Raw genomic sequence first — 22453 nt, forward strand, 5'->3', positions numbered from 1 at the left:
CTCTACATACATATTACCAGTACTCAATTTCTACATACATATTACTAGTACTCAATCTCTACATACATATTACCAGTGCTCAATCTCTACATACATATTACCGGTGCTCAATCTCTGCATACATATTACCGGTGCTTAATCTCTACATACATATTACCAGTGCTCAATCTCTACATACATATTACCGGTGCTCAATCTCTACATACATATTACCGGTGCTTAATCTCTACATACATATTACCGGTGCTCAATCTCTACATACATATTACCGGTGCTCAATCTCTGCATACATATTACCGGTACTCAATCTCTACATACATATTACCGGTGCTCAATCTCTGCATACATATTACCGGTGCTTAATCTCTGCATACATATTACCGGTGCTCAATCTCTGCATACACATTACCGGTGCTCAGTCTCTGCATACATATTACCGGTGCTCAATCTCTACATACATATTACCGGTGCTTAATCTCTACATACATATTACCGGTGCTCAATCTCTACATACATATTACCGGTGCTTAATCTCTACATACATATTACCGGTGCTCAATCTCTACATACATATTACTAGTGCTCAATCTCTGCATACATATTACCGGTGCTCAATCTCTACATACATATTACCAGTACTCAATCTCTACATACATATTACCAGTACTCAATCTCTACATACATATTACCAGTACTCAATCTCTACATACATATTACCAGTACTTAATCTCTACATACATATTACCAGTACTCAATCTCTACATACATATTACCAGTACTCAATCTCTACATACATATTACCAGTACTCAATCTCTACATACATATTACCAGTACTCAATCTCTACATACATATTACTAGTATTCACTTATCTCTACATATCGTTTTATCAGTTTTATTTAACACTTAATTTCTTTGTTCATCAATCCATACCCTCCTTGTTATTATTATTCATCAATCTGTAAAATAACTATTCAGCGACACAACAAGTTTAAATAAATTCGGTATTACTCGAGTAAAATAATAGTTTATTTAACCAAAATTTTGCCATTACGACCTCTAGAGGCTAAAAAAAAATCTACTTTCAGATAATCTTGAAAAGAAGGTGGCTTGGTAATTAGAGCACTCATCTTATAACTTGCGTGTTAATAGATCGAAACCCGGCTCCAAATACACTCTCTTTTTCAGCGATTGGGCGTTATATTGTAACAGCCAATCATATCATTATTGGTTATCCAAAAGTAGCCCAAGAACTGACGAAGAGTATTGCCCTCAAGTTGCCTACCCTCTTGTGCGCAGTTAAAAGTTAGGAACGGTGACTGATCTTTTAGTTTAGCCTTAAAGATATCTGTTACTACTTTAACTAATACTAATACACGTGACAGGATCAAATGATACATTATATTGCGGGTAGTATACTAAGTATTTTTGCTGTATTTTTTATCCAAAAAGTATACACAAAATGGTGGATGAATAATGAGTTTCTATCCATTGAATAATTACTAAGAAAGGAAATAGTAACCAAAGAAGTAATAAATTAATAATGATCAATAATTTGAGGGAAGTAAATATTAATAAAATAAGATATTAAAGTTTTTACGTGAAAAAGAGAAAGAAATAATTCTTGAATATAAAACGAATGAAACGAATTATAAAATAAGCATAACATAAACAAAAGGTACCATGGTATCAGATTAATGTAATATGAATAAAAGGCACTACAATATCAATTTAACGTAACATGAATAAAAGTAATACATCATCAACTTAACGTAACATGAACAACAGGCAACAGCATCAACTTAACGTTGCATGAATAAAAAGGACTATAATATAAACAGAAAGTAATGCAGCATCAAGTAACCGTAACATGAACAAAATGTACTATAACATAAAGTAATGTGAACAACAAGTAATAAGACATCCGCTTAACGTAAAGTGGCATGAGGTATTACAGAGCCACCTGTATGTGCCAAGTAGAAAATGCAGTAAACTATTTTAATATTTATTGTTGTCAAAGTCTAACTATCTAAGAAAATTGCAAAACTTTTTGAAGACGTTTCTGTTTACTAGTGACCTTCTTTTAGATGTTAAGAAGAACTTTGCTGCGCTTCTGTTTATAGAAAAGTGTGACATTTTGGTACAATGTTTACGTTTGTAGAACAACTAATATCAAGTGTGCCCATAAAGGAAATTATTGTCAACTATAAGCAGAGTTTACAGCTGTTTGCCGGTTGTTCTCAGAACGGGTTTGTCCGTTTTGTTTTTGTATACAACAATGTTTGCTGGTTGTTTCGTGAACAGGTCTGTCCGCTTTCCTTTTTTATACGACACGGTTTGTCGGTTGTTTCGTAAACAAGTCTGTCCACAGACACCACAAAGATGGCATATAAAATTGCAAACAACATTCTTTTCGGCATCTTTTTAGTTAAATCTTGTAACATGAATACTTTTTCTTGTCAGCTTGTTGCATGTTCTTGTCTTTGATTTTAAGACTAATATTAGCGATACGTTTTTAATGTTTGGCTGAGTTTTGATGTAACACTTTTTGTTTTCGAATTTTGCGCAAGGCTACACAAGAGCTATCTCTGCTAACCGCCACTAATTTAGCAGTGTAAGACTAGAGGGAAGGCAGCTAGTTTACATCGCTCACCGCCAACTCTTGGGCTACTATTTTACCAAAGAATAATGAGATTGACCGTCAAATTATAACGCCCCCACAGATGAAAGAGCGAGCATGTTTGGTGCGACGTGGGTTCGAACCCGCAACCTTCAGATTACGAGTCGAAAGCCTTAACCCATCTGGCCATACCGGGCCCGTAACACTGTGATAAAAATCGGGTTTTTTGGTCGCCTTTCAAATACGTCGATAAAGAAATTATTGCAGGAAAGCATGAAATAACCAGATTCGCTTGCACTGTACTGTAGTTTTTGTGTTTATTATTATTTTAATATATGAAGATATTTACTGCTGCAGTTATTGCAAACTTAGGTTCACAATATTTTAAGGTCTTATCAATAACTTGATGACGATAGTCGTTAACTTCCAGTTTATGTACCGACTCTTGATAGACTTTCCTTGAACGTACTAATCTTATTAACACACTTCTACTGGCTATTAATAAACACTTGTTGCGTATTATAATTTATCTCGGATGAGTCTCCAATTTATTATGCTGCGCACGTTACGTATTATGATTTCAAATAGCTGGAAATTTCAATTTTAATGAGGAAGGTAATTAAATTTGATATGTATCAAATTTACGATATTTGCAAACAAGATTGATACATACATTTGTCTTTCTTTACACAAATATATTTTAATATACAAAGAACATTGCAATTTATAATAACAGCCATTAGAAATATTTGTTTATACAAAATAGTTTTACATTTGTTCTAGAACCGAATATTTTATCGACGGTCCAGGTCCACGATGAGCAAATTAATTGTGAGTTGATATTGTTATCCCTCGCTTAAGCTAACTAGCTTGATTGGCCTTATGCCGCTTGTAAGCTGAATTCTTACCGACGAAGGTACTTAATGTCCTCGTAGAAATACTAATGTAACGACTGTACGACCAAACAGTATAAAACTGTCTCTTTGGGTTTTGTGATGGCTTGCTTTTATATACTCATTAGGCAACATTCTCGAAAGTTCAACAAAGTTTTCGTAAAACATGTATTGTTAATTTTTGCTCTCGAGAATCTTCTAGAGATTCAGAAAATAGGCGGGACTTGTGCTATACACATTCAACAATATACATTACATGTATCAAACTGAAACAAACGTTGGTATTAAAATAAATGTATAGCAATAAATCCGTTACGCACACTATTACATTGCAGAGGATGGCATCAATGGTGACTAACAAAAATTTAGTTTTATATAAGGATTGGAAAATTCTTTTTTGTTTGTTTTTGGTGAATCATAAAGTTAAACAATTGGCTATCTGTGATGTACTCACCATTGGTACAAATACCTACATTTTAGTGTTATAAGCTCTCACACTTCCCGCTGAGTTATCGTGGGGCGGTTAGAGACGATACTCAGTCGCCGTAATCTGCATATCAAAGAGAAAACAGAGAATTTCCAAATTATTGTTTTTATAAAAGCATGAAAATCCTTTATGGTATGAAAAGCACTTAAAAGCTGTAAACAACTTAAACTAGTATTCTGAGCATAAATACGTCGTCGACAAATCTACTTCCATATGGCTGGTTTGTGTACTGATTTAAAACACAAATTTCTAATATGGACGTAATTACTTTCTAAGTTAAAAAGTTGACTGATATATCCTGCTAGATCTGCATTACATTCTCCAATATGGATATAACAACATTTTAAGTTAAAAAGTAATGGATATATCCTGCTAGATCTGTTTTAGATATTCTAATATAGTCATAATAACATTCTAAATTAACGAATTGACCAATATGTCCTGCAAGATCTTCCCTATATACTCTAATATGGATATAACAACCTTATAAATTAAAAACGTGGCCGATATATCCTACTAGATCTGCCTTATATTCTCCAATATGGACATAATATACTTCTAAGTTAAAGAATTGGTTGATATATCCTCTAGATCTGCCTTATATTCTCCAATATGGACATAATATACTTCTAAGTTAAAGAATTGGTTGATATATCCTCTAGATCTGCCTTATATTCTCCAATATGGACATAATATACTTCTAAGTTAAAGAATTGGTTGATATATCCTCTAGATCTGCCTTATATTCTCCAATATGGACATAATATACTTCTAAGTTAAAGAATTGGTTGATATATCCTCTAGATCTGCCTTATATTCTCCAATATGGACATAATATACTTCTAAATTAAAGAATTGGTTGATATATCATCTAGATCTGCCTTATATATTCTCCAATATGGACATAATATACTTCTAAGTTAAAGAATTGGTTGATATATCCTCTAGATCTGCCTTATATTCTCCAATATGGACATAATATACTTCTAAGTTAAAGAATTGGTTGATATATCCTACTAGATCTGCCTTATATTCTCCAATATGGACATAATATACTTCTAAGTTAAAGAATTGGTTGATATATCCTCTAGATCTGCCTTATGTTCATTTTCATCTACAAAGTTCTTACTCAAATACACTCCTACTACATTACGAATAGAGAGATAAAACGACACATCAACGAGACAAATAAAATATTTTCTGAATTAACTATGTTAATAGTAATTTCTAGTTTGTTCTTTTAAGATATGCAAGAGTGATTATTAAGTGTGTTTGCAAACCATGGTAGCTTTTGTGAGGATAAATCATGAGCTGACACCAGTGGTCTAAAAGGAACGCCTTCCTTACAACCCTTCAGGAGGCTATGAAAATAAGATATATGATTCAGATTGTGATAGACGTAAACTGTTCAGTGTCGTCTTAATGATCTTTTTTTGGATGTTCTTATGCAAAACGCTAAAATTAGTCACGTACGTTAAACATATCTTACTCGGGTATCCATCATTTTAAGACTACAGAGTATTATGGGTAATCCTATATTTAAGAACAAAGTTATGTCAAATATAGTTTTTAATCAGATATAGACACTTCATGTAATTAAAACATTGTCATTTAAGATATCTAAACTTTAAGTTGTGTATTATCATCATATAATTATTAATACATTCCGTTGTTTTCAGTTTAAAATTATTATATTAAACATTTTCTTTTGATATTAACGGAGGCCCGTCATGACCAGGTGGTTAAGGCACTTGAATCGTATTCCGAGGGTCGTGAGTTCGAATACCCGTCACACCAAACATGCTCGCCCTTTCAGACGTGGAAGCGTTATATTGTGACGGTCAATTCCACTATTCGGTGGCAAAAGAGTAGCCCAAGAGTTGACGGTGGGTAGTGATGACTATCTGCCTTCCCTTTAGTCTTACACTTCTAAATAAGGGATGGCTAGCGCAGATAGCCCTGGTGTAGCTTTTCGCCAAATTCAAAACAAATCAAACCTGATATCAATGGCTGAACATGGCCTTAGGGTATCACCGCGAGCAACACACGCCGTACGTTTTTGTTGTGGGCGCGTTAAAAATTTAACTCAAGCTCAATTCGACTCAAAAAAGTCGGAAAATGCCTTTATTGCGGCAAGCTTTACTGGCTGTCTCTACTTTTTCACTGGTTAGTTGTTCGAAATTAAGTACGACTATACCTGAAACACAGAGACCTTTAACTTGCGGTTAAGACTGGAAAATACAATTGTAATACTAAATTCTGTGTATTCATGACACTATACTCTTCAAAGCCAATTTCGAAAAAAAATTATTAATACAGAAAACCACTTCTACAACAACTAGTTGATAACATTTATCAACAGATTATGAAAGAATGTGATTATGTATCCTCACATAAAGAATATAAAACATTTTATAATTGCGTAACTTTTGCATGCAGCTACGCACAGAACAGACATCATGTTAGCCATTCTTTGCTCATTTCCTTGCTTTAGTTTTATATATGTGTTTACTATATTGTTAACATTTCAGAGGTAGTTTTGAAAACATATTTAGGTGCATTTTTGTATGGAACGTATGATAAAGGTAAAATTTAACAACTTACATTTTCTCTAAATCTGTTTTAACAGGATGAGTCAGAAACAGACCAACCACCACCTAGTGAACCTGATCTCGGTGTTACAGTTCCAGAATTTAAAATTGTCAAAAAAGAAGTGAGCATTTTGTTTACTTTTTAAATAAATATACGTAATTTAACAAAGCGGAGTACAGTTTCCACATAAACAATATGAATAAGCGAAAATAAAATGTGCACTTTGAGTAATTTATGTTGGTGTGAAGAATTAAACTTTCGAATAACTATTAATGGTCAGTATGTTTATCTGTTACATGTCATTATTAATGGTCAGTATGATTATCTGTTACATGTCATTTAAGGTCATATGAGGGGTATATTCTAAAAGATAGACCTAATTAATTTTCCTACATTTATATAACAAGCTTAGAGAATAAATAAATCTAATTTGGAGACTTCTTGAAATTATCAAGTATACAGAAAAAAACAGGCCTATTTTAGTGATTCGTTTTATTCTTAATGTACAAAACAAACGGATCTAACAGATCTCAAAATCACAGACAAATAACCTGACAGTTTAGGGCAACACTCTTTGGTTGGCTCAGAAAAAATAATATAGATAAAAGAAAATAGCGAAGTCGTTCTCATTCAGTGTATGTGTATGTTTACGTATAGCAAAACCACATCAGGCTGTCTGTTGAGTCCACCGAGGGGAATCGAACCCCTGATTTTAGCATTGTAAATCCTTAGACTTGCCGCTATACTAGCGGGAGACTCATTTAGTGTAAAGAGCATCGAAGAGTTTGTATGGAAATTAAGAAAGAAACATTTATTTCATGCAAAGCAGTGAAGGGTTATAATTCTTTTACAATAAGAAATGTATTTTTGGAATTTGTGAAAGTATTACTGCTCTAATGCGAGCAGTTGTTAATATTCTCTCTGCTTGCCCGTTTATTTATAACGATAGAAATATAACCTCAACTTTCCGTGAAAAAGAAAACATTAAATATGTATAGATATATAAATTTTTCTTCTGTCTCCCGGGTGGTTGGATATTAACCTTTAGGGCTTAAAACATCAAACTTTGAAGTTTGATTCCTGTGGTGACCACAGCACAAATAGTCTGTTGTAACCTTTATGGTTACTTATTTTCCATCTCTTACCTATTTTTTGCAAATGAAACTTTTTAAAGATAGTCACACATCAGAGGATCTTAAAAAAACATAACCTGCAGGTTAACTTCACAAATGAAAATAATATTTTAATGCGGTGTTAACCTAAGATATTTTGATCAGTATTTAAACTTATTTTAGTAGTATAAATCGTTAAATGCATTGTGATTAAAATTTTATGATATAATACCACTTCTAAACCAATCTTATTTATTGAGTGAAACAAGCTTTTTATTTGGTATTATTTTTTGTTTAGAGGGGAGAGGACTAGGCTGTTGTTTAGTTTATTGGTTAAGCACATTAGTATGGGATTCTTTTGGCACTCAGATCAATACCAATAAAATAGTTTCACGAAACTACATAATTAAGTACTAAGAAGATCGTATGGTATAAATATTTTAAATGTTAATTTTAAATTGTTAAGTTTCTATTTGATATAATTTTTTAAGTGGTGTTGGTTTAGTTTTTGATTGAACTAAAAATTCCATAACCGGTTTTAGGTTATCATTAAATCCTTAATTTGTTTGGTACTTTTTTTTCCATAAAATCATATTAATCAGTTTTAACGTATTCCTTCTATTATTCTAGTTGGAACACTTGTACGTGGAAGTTTTGTATATTGTCAAACACAAGATCGGCGCAAGTACAGCTGACTACGATGCCTATACCAGTGACCTCTGTGAGTACGCAAAAAAAGCATTCCAAATGTCTCCAGAAAAACATTGTCAGCTTTTAGAAGTGGCTCACGATGAAAAGGTATATCGATAAATAGAGAACTTAACTAAACGTAATTGATACACTTTGATAATACATGTATGTTTTATGGGCTTGATTCTGTTTAACGTCTTGGGTCATTAAATATTATAAAAATAAAATGAAACTGGAAAAAATAGTGAAGCAAGCTATAGGTGAATTATAGTCGAGCGTTTCGTATATAGCCGAGCACTCCCGATGTTTACGTCCGTTTCAGTGGGTTCTCTGTAGCCTAAGTATCTCAGGCTATTTTCCCAGTCAGTCCTTGATTGTAGGTTACTGTGCAGTAAAATGGACAACAATCCCTTTAAAAGCATATTATTCTGCACATTCATACCCGAAGTCATTAAGTACCGATCGATGAATCTTACCTTGAGCAGTAATCACAATATTTTACCCTCATAACTGTACGTAACGTCACCCAACACCTATAACGTCAGTAAATACTGCTAACTGGATGTTACTTTGCAAATAAGATCATCACGTTAATGATGCTAATGGTACATAACGACGTGGAAAGTTCCATGCTTTGTAGCAATGTGTGCTCTGCCTTTAACAGCTTTTACTTTAGAAGTAAATCTGGTATATACATATTCTATTACAGTATACTAGAATGCCTTACTTTAATGTCATCCAGCAGGAAATGTTAAGACAAATACTACTCTAAGCAACATTTCTTCTATGCCAGAAACTTGAAAAATGTGTTAAAAATAAACAGAGTTTATCATAAGTTTAATCTGGAACCAACAGCTCTTATTATCTGAAAACAAATACACCTGTGAACGAAACAATAAGTGGAAAATGTTTACTTAATTTATCTACTGCCTGAATTTGATAACAACGATTAAACGGTATTGGTAATTTGGAAGCATGGTGATACATTTTTTAAGCCTTAATGTATTCGTCAATTAAAACGAAAAATTCTATGGTAATTAAGATTTGTTATCTAAGTATTTCACGTTTCTTCTTTACTGTTCTAGCCTCCTATACCGGTTTTGAATGTGATTGTCGTAGAAGCTCAAGGCTTAGAAGCTAAAGACCCAAACGGTTAGTGTTAACGCACAGGATACACAAATCAATGTATTAAATTCAAATCTGTGATTTATCTATGCTTTTATAAAATATACTCATTTGTTACATTAACAAAGATACTTGTACAATTTCACAGTCAGAATTCTTTTTCTTCGTTTAACAAATCTTTAGTCGTTGATATGAAGTTGTTTGTTTGTGTAATCGCCCTGACACAAAATCTGTGTGATAGTTGTACTGGCATCACGAGTATACTAGTATAAGATAAAAAGAAATGTCGAGTACAAGTTATTAATAAACATTTACTTCGTGTTGCTTGATTGTGAAGTATCGATCTGTATGATGAACCAGTGTTTATATGAAAGCACTTACAAAATAAATTGCTACTTTAGAACAAACGTTTCTCCAACATTCGTCATAAGTTTTTTATTCTATATATAAACCACAAAATCGTTGAAAATTTAGTTTTAAAGTAAACTGATTGGAGTAAGTAAACAATTTTATTTAAGAACATCAATGTTTTAAATATAATAAACTATTTTTCATTTTACAGTCCGATTAATGATTTGGGCAAGCATAACCTACTGAAAATGAGATTCTGACTTCGAGCATAATGAACTCGATGAAAATATTGAATGAAGCATATTAAATTCTACATCAATTTCTTTACTGTGCAGTAGAGAAAAAACCAAGTTACAATATTTGTAAAATATATCGGAGATAAAATGAACTTCAAAAGGTTTTATAATCTATCAGTCTGAAAATGTAGGGAAGAGAACATTTAATCCACTGATGCATGTGAATGTATTTTTTTGTTCAGGACTTTTTTTCAGAAAGTTCATTTGTCTGTAAGCTTTATCTCGACTGAAATGTTTCTTAAGCATCTAACTGATATAAATACATCTGCTACTATCAGATTTATGTTCAATATTAACATGTTTTAAATTTTATTTCATTTGAAACAAAAACAATCTAAAATCTTAAACTCTTTGTTACCGTCTGAACTGAGGTTTGGATTTTAACTGTGACAATATACACGTGGTAGGAAAAATTACAGGTTTTATATAACATGGCATCTTGATAAACAAAGTTATTGTACTTAATGATTTTGAAAGCAACGAAAGTAATCGTATAATCACTGATAGTGTAAAATACACTTAAAACTTTATAAACATGTAAAAAATTTGTGTTACGAAGACATTCTCTGTTAGTAACGGAGCTTTAACTAGAAATCCTGAAATCAATTGTCTCTGTAAATATTTCTATTATAAATTATATCTTATTATAGACATAGGGATTCCAAAACATGATGGTACTGTGCCATTTGAAGGTACAGAAGTGTAATAAAAAGTATTGCCAACTTCAACCATTGGTTAAAAATAATTTCACTTGTTTCGTATATATGTAATAGATTGAAAAATATTATGAAGGAAGTATTATAAGGAAAATTTTGCAAAACGTAATTCATTCTTGAGATTGACGAGATTTTGAAAATTATTTTGTAGATTTATCTAGAAAAAAGGTCTTATCGTAAAGTCTGATGTGTCGTCCACGTGTTTGTTGGGCACAGGTTGGCTTTGTGAAATAATTCTAGATTTATTTATTAGGCACAGGTTAGCTGTTTCCTAGAGTTATGGATTTTTGTAAACGGCGAGTCATGTTGAGATGTGTGCAACACCACGAAATATTTCCCCGCACTATATATAAGTTGTGGGTGAGTTACAAGAGCAACAGTAAATAGCTTAGCGTGGCTGGTGTGTGATGAGAATCCTTCTGACTGGCCACATTCCTTGTGGCCAATAGTTCATAATTAGAAACAGCTGAAAATGGTAGCTCTAGTACTTTTAATATTAATATAAATCACAAATTCAGTTCTTGTCTACTTTATGTCCGCAATACTTTGAGCAGTCAGTCCAGTTCGGTAATCTTTTTGCATGAATTGTTTTATTTCAAAAAACAGCTTTTTATTATAGGGTAAAAATAATTTTATACACAAAATGAAGAGGAGAGTAAAGCAATCACTTTTTTTTTCTTAATCTCAACAATAAAAATTTGGTGACGTCAAAAGCGTACGAGTATTATTTTATTCTGAATGAATTTCTACTAAGAACATTTATTAATTCGTTAATATTTTAAGAGGACGGAAAACATGTATTAGCGATTAGATTCATTTGAAGACAAGACTTCAGTTCCCGACTGTTTCGTTGTGTTATTGGAACCTGTTAGAGCATTTTATTCGTGTTTTACGTTATTATTTTGATTCGTATTCGGCAGGATTCAGCGACCCCTACTGTATGTTAGGAATATTAGCTGGGGGTTTGCAGGAGAACAGAAGAAATTCTGACGAGGATGGAGAACGAAGTCGTAACAGCCCTAAACGCCAAGGCTTGAGGAAGTTTGGTGCGTCCTTCAAACGCCGAGATCGAAGCAGGAGCAATAGTACCACAGAAAATCTTCCTGCAAAATTTATTCGCACCACGACCGTCAAACCTCACACATTGAACCCAAAATGGAATGAAAAGTTTCGCTTGTACGTTCAATTATCAACACGTGCAGAGAAAATTATTGTATGTCATTGAATAGCGTATTTGTAGAAATACTTCAAATTATAATTTATCATTCCTTACGGTATTTGTTTCTAGCTAAATGCACTCGATTGATCCAAATTTAATTATCTTATGAAGTAAACGCATAATATAAAATTGTGTTTTTAAGTAAATGTTTAATAACTGCAAAAATACTAACTATTTTCTATAAAGTGGTTTAGGCTAAAAGCTAAAGGACTCGTGACAGAATATGTTTATAACAATTACAAATATTAAGTGTCATATCATGAACTGAATTAAACCAGAATTATCAATGTACTTGTTCCTGTAGACAAGTTAAAAAGTAGATCTGTAGGAACTAAAAGTAACAACGTTAAGAAAATACAAAAGAAGTTTGAGATAATTATAGTAGTTTATTATCTGATATTTTATATTGTATATTATTAGATTTATACGCTATTTTAAAATATTATATGCATATTATATTACTCTGTTCTCACTTATTTTATGTATTGTTTCAGGAATATAGACGATGTTTTAAAATAGCGTATAAATCTAATAATATACAATATAAAATATCAGATAATTATAGTAGTTTATTATCTGATATTTTATATTGTATATTATTAGATTTATACGCTATTTTAAAATATTATATGCAGATTATATTACTCTGTTCTTACTTATTTTATGTATTGTTTCAGGGATATAGACGATGTTTTTACCGAAAAATTGCATCTTGATATATGGTAAGAGCAATTTCAATGTCGTATTTGGAAGATATTTTGCTAGAAATTACCTGATGTATGCGGCGAGTTTTACTGAACAACTGTTATGTTGTTGTCAAAACAACAATAACAACAAAATCCTGAACATGTGGATTTTTCAAGATAATATAATTTCTGTGATTTCATTCCTAATTAAATTACATATTCTTTCTTAAATAGTATGTTGTTTAAAATTGTGTTGATGACTATATGTCTTACTGGCTCAAGCGCAAGAAAAGTGTTTCTAACGGGAATCACATTCTTGTCTAATATTATCTAGTTAAGAATTTGAGGAGAGTAAGGGGTTTCGCTCATTCTCAAAACCATGAGAAACTTAGAAGAAACTGTAAGCATTTTGAAAAGCTTCTCTAATATTGTGTTCAAAGTGAAATATAAAATTCCAATGTATGAATGAATACCTCACAAAGCACATAGTTAATGTGGGGGTATTATACCCACATTATGGTATACTCATCACCAAAGTAGTTCAGCGCTCTGTGCTCTGCGGACTCATACCGCCAAGAACCGGGTTTCGATACTGTGGTGGATAGGGCATAGATATACCATTGTGTAGCTTTAAGGTTAATTCCAAGTAACCAACAAAGAAAAATATTACAGAAGCCATCGTGTTAGTTTATTATTAAAATATTAACAATGTACATTTTTACGTACCTGAATTCAATTAATTTGTCCTACAGTTTAATTTTTAAAGGTTTATGAACTTAACTAACTGAAATATATTCTTGATAACAAAAAACGTCTTAAAAATAAAGGTTATGGATGTTGACAAATATTTTGTTATATAGAAAAAGAATCCTTCTTTTCCCTTTAATTGCGCCTGATAGTATTTAAGTTAATTTAAGGCTGCCATAGAATATGGAATTACTTAGCTTTTAGGAATATTTAAAAGCTGAATTGAGAAGCAAATTATGTCCATTTTAGAATTATCCAACATCCACTTATTTAAATGCGAAGGTTTATATATATGTAAATATAATATTGTTAGTGATGGTAGCTCACCAAATTAATGAGTAGATGGCAGGTAACTTTAAAAGTATTTACTACGCTATACACTAAAGAGGAGACATTGATTAGTTTGATTATTAGGCAAAGAAGATTTTAACTCTTATAATTTAAAAATATCGTGATTGCTTATAGGGATCATGATGACGAAACATCCGTGTTTGACGCTGCACGCAAGTTAAATGAAGTATCTGGCCTGAAGGGTTTGGGAAGGTTAGTTTAGATGTTTATTACTCCACTATTATTAGATATTTATTACCCTATTGTTATGCATATAACCAAGGTTGACCACAACAGTAATTACGTTTTGGATGCCATAAACTTGAAAACGTTTATTTATTATGGATGTCAAGTGAAATGGTAGCTAATTATGTACATACGTTTGGAATAAGTAATTTAATATAAGGCTGAGAACTTTATTTGGTATGTTGTAATATATCAATATTTTAATTCACAAACTTTACATTTCAAGCTCCTAATTTAAAACCAAACGTTGATTGCTTAATAGAAAGGATATATACACATATTTAGACTTAAAAATAATTTATATTTTTTAGCCGCAGCATAGCGACTTATAGAACGGCTCTGAGTTTTTGTGTGTTTTTTTCCCAAGTACAAACTTTTACCTCGTATCATTTTGATGTCTTGACAGCCAGGCATGACCGGGTGATTATTGCGTTCAATTCGCCATCTGAGCGTTGCGGGTTCGTATCTCCGTCACCCTCGAAACATGCTCGCCCTTTCAGTCGTTCCATTGTTCGTTGGTATGAAAATAACTCAAGGGTGGGCGATGATGACTAGCTGCATTTCTTCTAGCGCAGATAGCCCCCTTGAAGGCTTGCTCGTAATTAAACACCAACAAATTTCTATGACGTTTACAAAATTAATTTATTGGACTTATCACAATATCTTAGCTACTTTGTTCATTTATAATTCCGTTATGTTCTGACTATTGTTATTCAGCGTTCTCTAGTTATTTGCTAAAGTTGCTTAATTGTTTGTTTTTTAATTTCGCGCAAAGCTATTCGAGGGCTATCTGTGCTAGCCGTCCCTTATTTAGCAGTGTAAGGCTAAAGGGAAGGCAACTCTTGGGCTACTCTTTTACCAACGAATAGTGGGATTGACCGTCACATTATAACGCTCTCACGGCTGAAAGGGCGAGCATGTTTGGTGCGACCGGGATTCAAACCTGCAACCGACCCTCAGATTACGAGTCGAACGCCTTAACCCACCAGGTCATGCCGGGCCAGTTGCTTAATGTAGTATAGATTAACCAACCACTTTTAGTGAGACTACCAATAGCAGATCGTTTATTTAATGAAAGTAATAAATCATTTGAAGGCGTCATCCCTTTGGATAACTAGTTACTATCTTCTTGTAAGCACAGATTTCAACATAGAAATATATAGTTCCAAATTTTAAACAAACTACAATAAATTAATGAAATAATATATATTTTAATTGCACAAAACTAAAAGCTGATTTCGAGTTTTGCTGTTGTGTATGGTTAAAAATATTTAACTATTTGATCAGGCTAAGATGATTTATCCACCGTTTTATTACAAAATAGGTTGACTACCGACAACTGTTTCATCCATTGTATCTGCTCCAAATAAGGAACTATGTGAAAGTAGTCCTTGTGTAGCTTTGTGCGAATGTTTTAAAAATAAACAAGTCAGTTTGTAAGATTACCGTAATTATTATATATCGTGTTTATTTTGATCTTAATAAATTTTTCAGTAAAACGCAATCAAATCTGTTATAAGGTAATTTTTGTTCTGAATGTGAACGTATCGAAAACGTTATGTTCGAAACTTTGCTTTTTTATTTTGAAACTTTAAGTTAATATTTGAAATACATTAAACTGGATGAAAGAATAAATAATAAGGTATCTGTGTCTTATACAGGTACTTCAAACAGATCTACCAATCAGCCAGGGGTGGAGAAAATAATGATGACTTCTTAGGTTGTGTCACAATACCAGTGGAGGTATAATTACAATTTCTTATCGTCAGTTTGAGGAGGGCTTTCAGAAGTTAAAACAAAATCTTTAGATGTATAATAAATTAACTTATCACTATGTTGTAAAAGCAGTCTTACATTTTTGCCAAGAAAGGTTAAAACGGATTCCCAGCATCTTGTTATAATAGATAGATATAATTTATAAAATCTACACTTAGATCAACTACAACTACTAACACAATGTTTAGTTGGGTTTATTTAGGGAAATTTCTGATGGAAAATGTTTAAACGAGCAGTGATGTAGTTCTCCTTTTACTGCTTATTCTCATTATAGTCCAAATTGTTGTTGTTTCAGGAACTGGAAGTGTTGGAGGTATGTACTAGGTTTGCCAAAGCATTATATACTATGTATTTCGTGATCAAACGAACACATTTGTATCGTAATATTGTAAAACGCTTCAGTATGGAAACATACTGTGTTAATATAATTATAAAGAAACAAATAGCTGTTTATAAGTATAATTAAACGATTTATTCTGTGAAGTGCTTACTACATGCATCGACAGGACATTATTCTGTCTTCTTCAGGTCTCCCAAAAATAAGCCACTTCATTATGCTTATAAATCGTTGTTTGTCAATTTATTGTTATAAAACTATCTTTATATTTTGTTTTGTGAAAAATGTGCTGTGTGCAAATGTTTTATTGCCACACCCATAAAACAAGAAATAAAAAGCATTAGTTTTACAATGTAAGTTGTGGGTCTAATTGCAAAAACGCGTAAATGATATGTTTAAAGAAAACTGAAACATCAGAGCCATTTTAATGATCACTATATTTTATATCTTAATTGGTACGTATATGTTTGTGTTCTGATTTATTCAAATACAAGTTTGCTATTTAGAATTTAAAAATGGATTGTTATAAAGTTTAGTAAAAATGCTGTGAGGTTTCATCAAATGGTTGGTTTTACAGGAAATTCCTGCAACTGGTTTGGACAAATATTTCCCTCTTCAAGGACGCACTTCTCGTTCAACGATTCAGGGACAGATACGACTAAAGTTGAGCCTAGGAACGAGAGAAGATCGAATGATGACGGCTGAGGAAGATAATTGGAGAGAATTTGTAGAACATCAAGAGTTGCTGTGGTTATTTATTGAGCATGAACTTAAAAATCACCAGGTTTGCAAAGACTGAAAATGAACATGATAAATTAAGCCATCTCTCTGTTCTAATACTTCGGGGTTAATATTTGTTTTTAAAAATTGAATATAAGAAATATGAAAATATAAGAAACGTGAAGAAATTTTCATAAAATTAACTTTGATAATGTGAAATATTTTTCAGTGACTTCCTGACCTGAATAAGGGTCTAAGAATAAAAAGAATTGAATCTTTTTAAAATTTTAGATATTGTCTGCAGAAGCTCTGTTGCTGCATATAAATTTGGCTGATATGCAATTGTAAGTGAGTTTATACTTCTAAGTAAACTTATTGAAAATTAAACACCGGTCAAATTTTGTTTTACAGTGCCTGTGTTGTTTTCGCATTCAAGTAACTTAAAGTTATCAGAAAGTAAAGTAAAACACTGTAGATCTCACGCTTTACTCGTGCCTTTCAATGTGTACTTTAATTTTGGGTTGTTCTTATTATCGGTTAAAATTCATATTTCCCGGAAAACCTCATTTTTTCGAACTCAGAATCGATGACAGGTGTTTTATGACAAATGCAGTGTCTTTAGAATTAATTCTCTCTGCTAGCTGAAACTGACTTAACTGATATACTAACTTTATTTTCCCGTTACGTGTATTCAGTTTGTTCAGAACGATTTTAAAACGGGGTTCTTATTCTATTCTTTTTCAGAAGAAAGGTTCAAATTTATCCCTTTTTAAAGTTGACAGATCATAAAATTTTATTTAAGCTCTATTTAAATCTGTTCATGTATATGCTTAATTAAATTAACAAAATATTTGTTCTATTCGTGTTCCCATGTATATAATTACTTTGAAATAAATCATCAAATTATTCAGACAAGATAAATACACAAATAAGATTAAAAATAAAAGCATACAATATAAATAAAACCCATTACGTTCATTACCTGTTTACTCGGATGATTTAGGGTATTGTAATTTTAACTGGCGCATATCTTTCACAACGTTGTAGCTATTGTTGTATTTACAAAGTTTGTTTCAATTATTAATATCTTCGATCACACAAAACACAATTTTCACAGACTTGAACTACGTTTTATGAATGTATTTTACTTCATGAGTTATGGCATCAGTGAAGGTAAAAATAATAATGCTATTACAGAATCTTTATTTATATGGATTTATATAAACTAGAATTCTCTTTGTGTTTGGTAAACAAAAAAGGGTCCCGGTTACACGTGGGCAGGTGATCTTCAAACACCAGCATTGACGATCTTACATCAGCACGCCATTCAAGGAGATATAACCGAACTACAGAAAATACTTTGGTACGTATTTTAATTTAAATATTAATGCTACTTAAAAGTGTTCTACTTTTTTGCTAACCATAGTAAATCATATGAGGCATTTTTTCTAGTTTGTGAACTCGGCTTTGGTATTTTATGAAAGTTGGGGATCGCTGGCGACGAGATTATAAAAAAAAAAAACGTTTCAAAGTCTAGTAAAGATTATTTATGGTTTCATTTCAGAAGTATTTTATCTCAATACGTCTCAACATTATTCAAGTAGAACTGTTAGCCGTTCTGTTTTATGCTAGTATAGTATTGTAGGGAATTCGAACTTCACAAAGCTATATTTTACCTTCAGTCGTTGGATAATGTACGCCAGAAAACACATGGAGGTTCAGTTGGATTATGCTTTACTAAAAGAATTGCTGGAGAATTTTAACACCTCGTGGAACAACTCAGAGACTCAACTCAGCAAAGACGAGGTTTGACATTTACTTAATGATTCTAACTGTTAATTAATTAACTGATACGCCATGATTGTAGGCGTTTTCTCAGCACAAAGCTGCACAATGCTTTATCTGCGTTCTGTCTACTGTGGGGAATCGAACTCTGGTTTTGTATATCGGTAAATTTACCTATGATCCACCACGGACCTACACTATTGTTAATAAATTTTATTAATATTTTTGATTAAATTAGAAGAGAGCTAAAGTGTTTGAAATATGTATACTGAAATGATAACGCTAACATAAGTTCGAGGTTGGATCCAAAAACTTAGGAAATATAAATTGAGTGTAAGTTTTACTGTTTCTTTTGTTTATAGTTCTAGATTTATAATAAATATGAGCTTAGTTATAATCCTCCAATCAGAGAATAACAATAATCATTGAATAATCTCTCCAAAAGATACTAAAATAACATTTATACCCTGGGTAAACTGTCACCCTTCCCAGCTCCGGTGGTTTATAACTCTTACAGTCGTGATTCGATACCCACGGTGGGTGAAGCACAAATAGCTCACTGTGTAACTTTGTGCTTAACAATAAACAAATTGAACTGAAATATATCTATCAAATCCACAACTAACTAGTTTTGTGCTGAATCTAAACAGTTTAACTATTACAAAAAACTATTTGAAAATAAAATATAAAATTTAGACTTACGTAATATAATATATCTGATTTTATTAGTCCCAATTAGTGAGATATTAGGTGAAGGTAGAGATGCCTGATACACCCTGTTTCATTTGACTAACAAGAAAAAGTAAATTATAAAGTGAAAGATTAGAAATACGTCATATATTTCAAGAATTTCTCTCTTGAGTAAAAGTAGAATTTAAAGCTAAGAGTTTACGCTGATAACGATTACGAATATTAGAAATATGTATGAAATTTATTTTGTTGCTACAGCTTTATTTATTTGTAGTTCAAGATTCACCACTCATACGTTCTATCTCAGTGGAAATGAGTAATCTTGCAAACGTTATTTGTAATCTTTATACTAAAATATTGTTTGTGTATCAAAGGAAGCCGCGCTAGCTGAATCCTACAACTTATTTATTGACTTCTGTCTTGCTCGAGTCCGTAAACACTGGGATATCTTTCCATACAACAACAAACAGGGTCGGCACAAACTTATTTATTTGCTCAAGTAAGTACAACTTCAGGATTAAATCAGCCTAAAAATTGAGTTCTTAATATGCTATGTACCAAACGACATTAATGACATAATGAGTACATGAACTACACAACCCCAGAAATGTAAAAGTTAGAATGTCATCTCAGTTTGTTTTTAAACAAAGAAACTTCAACACTACCTTAAACAAATAAAAATAAATTTCAAGGATGCACATAATTTATTGATTGGTTTTCTCAAGTGGATATGTTTCAGTTATTTAAAAAGAAACGCAATATCCTAACGAGTACATTAAAATTGGAAGTATTATTTCCTTTTTTAAATTACAAGTATTACAAATGTCGTTTCACAGAATACTTTTAGAAAAAATACTTGCTGTAACTGCTATGATTTTTGGTATATGGATTACTAATTAATTTTTTCAGGAACTCTAGGCTAGAATAAGCAGCAACATAGCATGTATTCATGTAGTATCTTTTATATGGAATTAGTAGTTATACATAGGGTAGTTGGGTTGAATCTCATAAGGCAGGTAAAAATGTAGTGGAAACGAATTCGTACTTTTTATTAAATGATAAGAGTTGTTCGTTTAAAGTCTGTGTATATCTTTTATTCTCTCTAAGGTTTTTGAAATTCCACCCAGCTTCAAATTTTGCATTATAGAACACAATCCAACGAATAATATTTGCTACCCATTTTAATCTTGGACTTAGAGCATAAAGCTTTCGTTAAGAAATAGCCATATGTTCTTCATTTCTCTACAGATGCATCGCTTTGATTTACAGTATGAAAGTTTTCAGACGTTGTTGTCCTTTTCGTCCCAGCCTTCATGTGGAGATAATAAATACACTGAAGGTAACTAAACTCTATTTCTAGTTTAAAATTATGGAGATTTAATCTAATTAAAAATGTATGAAACGGTATCTTTAATGTTTAAAGCAAAGCGAAAAGTTTTCATGCATTACATGGTATCGTGTTCGAATTTGTTAACACACGGTATACATTCCACTTCAGCGCGAGAGGCAGACTAGTGAAGGTAGATACAGAAAACGTGTCATAAATGAGTTTTTCAAACAGTAAGAGTAGTCAAGTATTAAAATCAGCAAGTATATAGTACAGAACAGCAAATTATTAATTTCTCAGAAAGTAAAGTTATTTTGAATTTTGTTTAGACAAACTATTGGGTAATAGAAAAAATATTCAAAAACAGATGACATATGATGAATATAAATTTTAAAACTAAACCTTAAACGAAACAACTACAACTTCTGTATGAGCAGTGTTACATCTATATTAGTTTAACGCTGTTCATATTTTTTTAGTAACACGTTTTTGTATAATAAGTTGAACTTATAATAATGCTAATGTGAGAGTTTTATATCATGTTATCTGTAGCTTATTTACTTTTTCTAATAACCAAACCAATTTCATTCTTTTCCCTTAGAAAGGAACATTAGCGTGGTTTGACACCTTAGTATCCTTTAATGAATCAAAAGCACACGTGAGTTGATAAAGAGTTAGTTTATGAAAAACATTTAGAAATAATTTGACTTGTCCTGAGTAAACGATTGTTCAATTTGAATATTTTCTGTTTTGAAATATTTTAAAGTAATCTTCTGGGTAACTCTTTAAAATCATGTTCAATATTTATGAAAAACGTAGGAAAGCTTTATAGAATTACTGGAAAGTGCATAGATACATCTTAAAATATATTACTTAAAGCATTTCTTGTTCTCTCTAAAACCTTTTGCAGAATCATTATTGCTGTATACAAATAGTGCTTTTTAACTTAGTCATTCTGTTTTAGTTTTATTTGAGTATACAGAAAGAAACGTCTTATAAATTAGGCAAAATTGTTTAACATTTTAAACTATATATCTTTTTATTTGTTTTATCGCATTAAAGAAAAGAAACATTTAATGAAACGATCAAAGATTGCTTCTTGATGAAAAAGTGTTTCATGAATTAATCCTTTTTTTCGTAATTAGACGGAAGAGAAAATTCTCCAGGGGTTAATTAAACTTGTCAACATTATTAACTCCAATGTACAAAAAGGCGCTCTTTGTTACGATCACATCTTTGAAAGGTAAGATACTGGTGAACCTTTACGAAATGGAATATCTTTGGGTTTCTGAACTTGTAACAAAGCCTAGAACCATACTAATCTGAAGAGTTTATAGAAAGATTTAATTATAGATTTTATGATACTGCAAATATTTCCACCGTGTAATACGCAAAACACCAATACACTTATATAAATACAACAGAATGAAACAACCAGTAAATGCAAATACGTAAAAACCCATACTAAAAGCAGAAGTAAATTAGAATAAACTTACAGCGACACGTATTTAGAACATAAATATATATATATATCTTTATCGTGGGAATTATTTTACGTTGTTAGCTTAGTATGTGGATTAAGCAATATTTTAGATTTTTTAAACTGGTAGGTCTTTTTAAGATATTCTGGGATTATTGTCACAACAAACATGCTCGCCCTTTCAGCCGTGATAGCTTTATAATATTACGGTCAATCCCACTATTTGTTG

At 31.7% G+C, this 22453-nt stretch overlaps 1 protein-coding gene across 2 annotated transcripts in view; it reads left to right on the top strand.

Moving 5' to 3' along the window:
* Positions 1–22453, top strand: part of LOC143232870 (BAI1-associated protein 3-like) — a 181077-nt gene that overhangs the window by 114040 nt on the left and 44584 nt on the right. For both annotated transcript variants that reach the window (XM_076468859.1, XM_076468860.1), the window contains exons 3-16: positions 6629–6712; positions 8334–8501; positions 9479–9545; positions 11802–12057; positions 12778–12822; positions 13999–14076; positions 15771–15852; positions 16800–17006; positions 18202–18305; positions 18625–18748; positions 19792–19916; positions 20666–20756; positions 21346–21402; positions 21890–21987. In XM_076468859.1, the coding sequence (XP_076324974.1) occupies positions 6629–6712; positions 8334–8501; positions 9479–9545; positions 11802–12057; positions 12778–12822; positions 13999–14076; positions 15771–15852; positions 16800–17006; positions 18202–18305; positions 18625–18748; positions 19792–19916; positions 20666–20756; positions 21346–21402; positions 21890–21987 (1586 nt within the window). The remainder of the gene's footprint in view (positions 1–6628; positions 6713–8333; positions 8502–9478; positions 9546–11801; positions 12058–12777; positions 12823–13998; positions 14077–15770; positions 15853–16799; positions 17007–18201; positions 18306–18624; positions 18749–19791; positions 19917–20665; positions 20757–21345; positions 21403–21889; positions 21988–22453) is intronic.

The sequence above is a fragment of the Tachypleus tridentatus genome, chromosome 11, assembly GCF_004210375.1.
Source record: "Tachypleus tridentatus isolate NWPU-2018 chromosome 11, ASM421037v1, whole genome shotgun sequence".
In the NCBI taxonomy this organism is placed as follows: Eukaryota; Metazoa; Arthropoda; class Merostomata; order Xiphosura; family Limulidae; genus Tachypleus; species Tachypleus tridentatus.